The 6,952-nt window shown below is 43.6% G+C and overlaps 1 protein-coding gene across 1 annotated transcript in view; it reads right to left on the reverse strand.

The window, feature by feature from the left end:
- Igf2bp3 (insulin like growth factor 2 mRNA binding protein 3) overlaps positions 1-6,952 on the reverse strand; it is a 130,956-nt gene that overhangs the window by 80,410 nt on the left and 43,594 nt on the right. The window contains exon 3 of the mRNA XM_021189206.1: positions 419-467. Coding sequence (XP_021044865.1) covers positions 419-467 — 49 coding nt within the window. The remainder of the gene's footprint in view (positions 1-418; positions 468-6,952) is intronic.

Consider the following 6,952-nt stretch of genomic DNA (forward strand, 5'->3'; position numbering starts at 1 on the left):
TTTTTTTTTTTGGTTTTTCGAGACAGGGTTTCTCTGTATAGCCCTGGCTGTCCTGGAACTCACTCTGTAGACCAGGCTGGCCTTGAACTCAGAAATCCCCCTGCCTCTGCCTCCCAAGTGCTGGGATTAAAGGCGTGCGCCACCACGTCTGGCATTCCTGGGCAACTCCTATCAACAAGATGCTGCTGCACGGAGCTGAATCAGAAAGGTAACAACTACTACTAACTGTTGGGCATTTAAAAAAGATTTCAAAGAACAGATTTTTAAGGGATTTAATCCTACAAAGAAAAGCCCATAACACAGCCACTAGAGAGAAGAATTAGGTTCTAGAGAACCTGAGAACTGAAGGAAAGAGAAAATCTTTAGAAAAACAAAACAGTAAGCTCCAACACTGAGATCTTAACATAAAAGCTCTTACCTCCCATTGCAAGTGGGGCGGGATATTTCGTATCTGAAGTTTACGAATCCTGCAGAAGAATTAAAACACTTTAAGAAACAAAACATACAAAAGCAACACACACCAATAGCAACATAGAAGCTTAGAAAATACTTAAAATATGAATTTTAGTTTAACTGCACACCAAAATATAATGAGAAAATGTAGCCCACAGAAAAGGCAAAATAACCCCGAGGTACACCCTGCTGAGACACGGACCCAGAACTGTTAGGTGACTGGTGTTTCATAAAGCTCTAAACCAGACACATAAAATACATTAATTCTGATGACTAAGGTTAGCGTTCAAGCAGCCTTCTCTCAGCTTAAGCCTCCAGAGCACAAACAAAGCCTTATCCAGATGTTTTTGTTCTGAGACCACAGCCAAGAGGCTCATTATAGCATTTAGGGAACTTGGGACCGGAGAAAGGAGAGAGACTCTCACTTTTTCCCAACCTCCGGACTATAAAATACAATACAATGATGATGCGCCTGAATTCAGACTGAACCAGGAGGATTCAGTTTGGGCCCGTGCCTCAGTAAAACCAAACAGCAGTGACAATGTCCTAGGCACCTGAGTTTGACAAATCAAGACAGTAATTCAGGGGCTGGAGAGAGAGGGTTCTGCAGTTAAGATCAAGTACTTCTCCAAACAACCTGAGTTCAATTCCCAGCAACGGAATCAGGATGCTTATACCTGCAATTCTAACTCCAGGCCGCAGCCTCTGTGGGCACCTGTACTCAGACAGTACTTACACATAATTGAAAATAATACTAGAGCTGGGTGGTGGCAGAGGCAGGTGGGTCTCTGAATGATTAGAAAGATAACGGATGGATGGATGGATGGATGGATGGATGGATGGATGGATGGATGGATGGATAGACAGACCGACAGACAAATGGTGATGGCAATGATGATGAACGTAATTCAATTGTTTAACTCACAAAAATCAGATCCACAGTGAACTTCCCTTTCCCCACCAAATAGCCTATAATTTTGAAGTGTTAGAGCCTATGACGTTTGGTGTAGATTCTAGTGAGTTATTATCTCTTTCCTCTCCCACAGCGTAATAGAATTAACACCATAGCTGCTCCCTATTCAAAGACACCAAAGGAAACATAAGCTCAAATCAGAGACTCGCTGTTCATAATCTACACGGAACAGATGGGAGGTGCACTCAAATTTATTTTTTATGAAACAGTAAAACAGCAAATGATCAGGGAGAACAGACATAAATAAATAAATAAATAGATAGATAAATAGATAGATAGATAGATAGATAGATAGATAGATAGATAGATAGATAAAGGCGGATATTCTATCAATTCAGAAAAAGAAAAATCTGAGCACCAGCTAATTATAATATACAGAGGAAATGATACTTTGTTCAAAACTAACTCCTGTGAATTAGGCATGTAGTTCCAGCACTCAGGAGGCTAAGACAGGGAGATTGGGAACCCAAGGCTATCCTGGGCTACAAACCAAAAGATCATCATCCTCATCCTCATCACCACCACCATCCTCATCACCACCACCATCCTCATCACCACCATCATCATCACCACCACCATCATCATCACCACCACCATCATCATCACCACCACCACCATCATCATCACCACCACCATCATCATCACCACCATCACCACCACCACCACCATCATCACCATCATCACCANCATCATCACCACCACCATCATCATCACCACCATCACCACCACCACCACCATCATCACCATCATCACCACCACCACCATCATCACCACCACCATCATCATCACCACCACCATCATCATCACCACCACCATCATCATCACCACCACCACAATTCAGGATCATATTTTGTTTTGTGTTGTTTTGTTTTTCAAGAAGGGATTTCTCTGTATAGCTCTGACTGTCCTAGAACTTGCTCTATAGACCAGGCTGGCTTCGTAACAGAGATCCGCCTGCCTCTGCCTCCTGAGTGCTCTGGGATTAAAGGCGTGCACCATCGTCACCTGACATTAGGCTCATATTGATTCCGCTTTTCTTTTTTCTTTTTCTTTTTTTTTTTTTTTCCTTTTTTTGGTCAGGTCCGTGAGTAAAGCGCTTGCTCTACAAGCATGAGGTCCTGGATTTCACATTCCTAGAACTCACAAAAAGCCAGGCACAGTAGCTCATGTTAGAAATCCAGTGTTCCTATGACCAGACAGGAAACTCCCCATACACCGTGGTTCAGCTAGTCTGGTTTAGGCAGCAGAGAACAGCAGAGACCGTCTCTAACAAGATGAGAGGCAGAACAAACACCTAAAGCTGTCCTCTGACCCCATGTGCACTTCTGAACTTACACAAATGAACACAGTGGAGTGTGTGCACACACACAGATGCATCCTAACAACTTTTCTAATATATGCTTTGGATCTGCTCTATATTGCTTCATTCACACTGTAAATATTTACCCTGGGTAACTAAGGAGATGAGAGAACTTTGCTGTACATATGCAGATGTGAACCTATTTTACTCAAGCATCTGCAGGCCTGGAAGCAGAGTGAAGAAACTGAGTCTCCACCCATTCTGGACTCACTAATCCCTAAAGTCAGTGTGCAAATGTGCATACACTCAGATTACAAAAACAAATATCCAAGAAATTCTGTAGGGCACTATCTTTGAGAAACAGCCATGTTTCCCAAGGATGTTTTAAAATGCACAGAACCCTCCTCTACTGATTCAAAGTTCCTCTTGAATAATCATTTCCTAAATACTGTCCAGTTTACAGCTTCTGATTCCTTCCAACTTCATCTTATGTGAATTGGCACTGTGGCCAGAGTTGTTTCTGACCCTGAGAAGGGTTCTCCCAATCACGAGTGACTAATCTCAGGGCTACCTTTGCCCCACACTCTTCCCTCACAGGAGACAGATGCTTTAGCACGAGAACTTAACCAAAGGTACCAACTGTACTCAGGCAGTAGAACAGTGCCATCTATGCCAAGAGAGCACTTGAGAAAGGCAAACCGACCACACTGCTCATCACATGCTAATAAGTAAGTGTCTCTGGACATCTCCAACCCAGCTGCTACAATTATATTACATCTATGTTGATTCTAAATGCTTAAGAGCCAAGAAAGAATACTGACATTTATAGATGGCTTCTATGAGAATGACTATTCAAAATCATTGTGGTTTGTGGCAAGCATGGTGATACACGACTGTAATCCAAGCACTCTAGAGGGCAGACATTTAAGGTCAGCCTTAGCTACATGCAGAATTGGAAGCCAGGGAGAAACTTGCACTTATACATGCATGTACGCAATAGTTCAGCTCAAATACCAGTCAAAGTAGTGTTTCATTTCCTCTGACATTATATACATCACATATATAAAATATGGGATAACAGGGTTATCTTGGTAGTATAGAGCAGTGCGTGGCCCAGGTAAGTATCAACAGAGTCAACCTCCTATGTGTTACTTTAACTCAATAGAAGGGAAAGAAAAGCCAATGCACCTGTAACCCCACGCAGGAGAAAAAAGCAGGAGGTATAGAAAGTCTGAGGCCAGCCTGGGCTACACACAGAGCACATTCCAGGCCAGTCTGGGATATGTATTTCAAAACACTAACTGGAACTCCAAAATAGAAAAGAAAAAAGAAAAAAACAACCCATGAGTAACAGAAACTGGCCTTTTCTGATGAGCTTCTTATATGGAAGGGAAACAGTTGTCACAGTGCAAAATGAAAACTACAGAATCTCCAATTATTTAAGTACACAAATTCCCAAAACAAAAATACCAAAAAAACAACTTTTAACACAATCTATTTATAAATTTAAGAGATTTCTCCCCTGAGGGGGAAAGTGGGTTTTAAAAACACCTCTTTGTATGTTGCTGGGGCAGAGGCATGACTCTGTACTGTAGGCCAATGCCCAGCATGTGCAAGACCCTGCTCCCATTCCTTATGTTCATATGTTGAAATGTTTGTCATGGAAATTCAGTAAGTGATGTATTTTTTAAAAAAAAAAAACAAACAAGTTTTATCACAGGATGAGGAGACTCAGAAATCCTAAACAGCATCTTCAAGATCTTAGTTAAATGAATGACTTTATGTAAGTTTTCAAATGACACCAAGGAGTCCTGGTGACTCCTAGGCAGTTGGCTATGTCAAGATAAAGCCAAGATAAAAATAAATGTCAAAGATATGCAGTATCTCCGGGGGACGATGAGCACAAATGTCCTAACTCTGTCCATTTTATGGGATGTGCACAGCCACAGAAGTCGCTGCTGACACTCTGGGTGATCAGTGGTGGGAACCACAAACAAGGGTTTCCCATGAATAAGCTGCCTTGCTTGACCCATGGCAGTTGGCCTGCTGTGGAGTAAGGGGCATGCTTGTTACAGAGCGAGGAGAACTGGAGAGAGGTGCAAGTCTGTGCAGGAATGCATTGTGGACGCCCATCTAAGTGTTCTCAACTTAGTTATTGTTAGAGGAGAGGGAGAGGTGTGAGGGAGAGAGAGGGGGAGGGGGAGAGATGGATAAAGAGGGAGAGAGAGAAGTAGGGAAGGAGAAAGAGGGGGGAGGGGAGGAGAGGGATAGGGACAGGGAGAAAATGAAAAAAGGATATTTCTGTCTGATACTACTGTGCCTCCATTGTTGGGGCCCAGAAAGCTAGCAGAATCCACAAGTGTTCAATCTCTCTAAAAATGATGCTGTCCATCAAAATGCTGTCAGAAACCTCCTAAGCAAAAAAAAAAAAAAAAAAAAGGGGGGGGGGGGGAGCCCAGAACTAAAGCCCCCAAGATTCAGCAACGTTGATGCCCTATTCCCAGCAACATAAACACAGGAGACGACGTACCACTCTGAAGAACAGCACACTAAAACAAGGAGAAGGCTGCAGAGCATGCTCCACTTTTAGCCAAGAGCATGAAACAAGCCAAGAAAATGCCAAGCGCATGCTGTCAAGAGGTAGCAACCATCCTTGCAGGGAGCTTCTACTTCTAAGTCCAGTCAAAATAAAGCCTTTAAGAGTACAAACAGGGGGCTGGAGAGATGGCTCAGTGGTTAAAAGCACGGGCTGCTCTTCCACAGGTCCTGAGTTCAATTCCCAGCAACCACATGGTGGCTCACAACCTTCTGTACTGGGATCCGATGCCCCCTTCTGGCATGCAGGTTTACATGCAGGTAGAGCACTCATACATAAAGAGTGACAAGCAAATTATCAGACCTTAAATCTCAAAAACAAAACAAAAAACCCAAAACAATGGACACTGAAATAGAAAAACTGGTAAGATGGACCTCCACTATCCCTTCCCAGCCTCAGCCTCCCTGATCAAGTTTGATCTGGATCGTGTTGAGTCTACACCTAACCCCGCCCAAGGCAGAAGTAAGATGGACCTCCACTATCCCTTCCCAGCCTCAGCCTCCCTGATCAAGTTTGATCTGGATCGTGTTGAGTCTACACCTAACCCCGCCCAAGGCAGAAGTAAGATGGACCTCCACTATCCCTTCCCAGCCTCAGCCTCCCTGATCAAGTTTGATCTGGATCGTGTTGAGTCTACACCTAACCCCGCCCAAGGCAGAAGTAAGATGGACCTCCACTATCCCTTCCCAGCCTCAGCCTCCCTGATCAAGTTTGATCTGGATCGTGTTGAGTCTACACCTAACCCCGCCCAAGGCAGAAGTAAGATGGACCTCCACTATCCCTTCCCAGCCTCAGCCTCCCTGATCAAGTTTGATCTGGATCGTGTTGAGTCTACACCTAACCCCGCCCAAGGCAGATCAGACTGAAACAGTGTAAAGGGATTTCAGAGTACTCCGAGACTGACTACCTAAGACGCCGTTAGTACCTATCTGCTCCGTGCTTATTCTAGTTGCTCATGGCTCTCTCATCTCCTCTTGGCTTGTTCCAGGGTCTTAATAACATACCAGGGTCTTAATAACACGGCTTACATTTTCTTGGCATAGTGCCAAGTCATAAATCCTATCTGATTCTAGATTTTGCCTACAGCTTATGAGCCACCTCAATAACCTTTCACTAAATTGAATATGATATACAAGATAGCACAAAACACAGAAACTCCCCTAAAATACCCAGAAACAATTCAAATGTGTAGTAGAGCCCTCCTAGATCCCCTAGCCCTTGGAAGATGGGGGTTCAGAACCAGTCTAGTCTACACCACAAGACCTGTCTGCAACTCCCACCCACGAAAGGCAACTGAGGCTCCCCTCACATGTCTTCTCACTCTTCCTCCCTGAGTGTAAGTATCAGCTTTAAACTGTTATCAGTCTCATGATTTATTTATAAATACATGTGTCTCTTTTAAAACAGTGTCAGACTGGATGCGGTGGGCTACAGCTCCTGTCCTAGCACTCAGGACACAGAAGCAGTTCAAAGCCAGTCTGATCTACATAGTAAATTCTAGGTCAACCAGAGCTACATAGAGAGACCCTGCCCCCCAAAAATAAAACGAAAGAAAGAAAGAAAGAAAGAAAGAAAGAAAGAAAGAAAGAAAGAAAGAAAGAAAGAAAGAAAGAAGGGAGGGAGGGAGGGA

This window comes from Mus pahari, chromosome 2 (assembly GCF_900095145.1).
Source record: "Mus pahari chromosome 2, PAHARI_EIJ_v1.1, whole genome shotgun sequence".
In the NCBI taxonomy this organism is placed as follows: domain Eukaryota; kingdom Metazoa; phylum Chordata; class Mammalia; order Rodentia; family Muridae; genus Mus; species Mus pahari.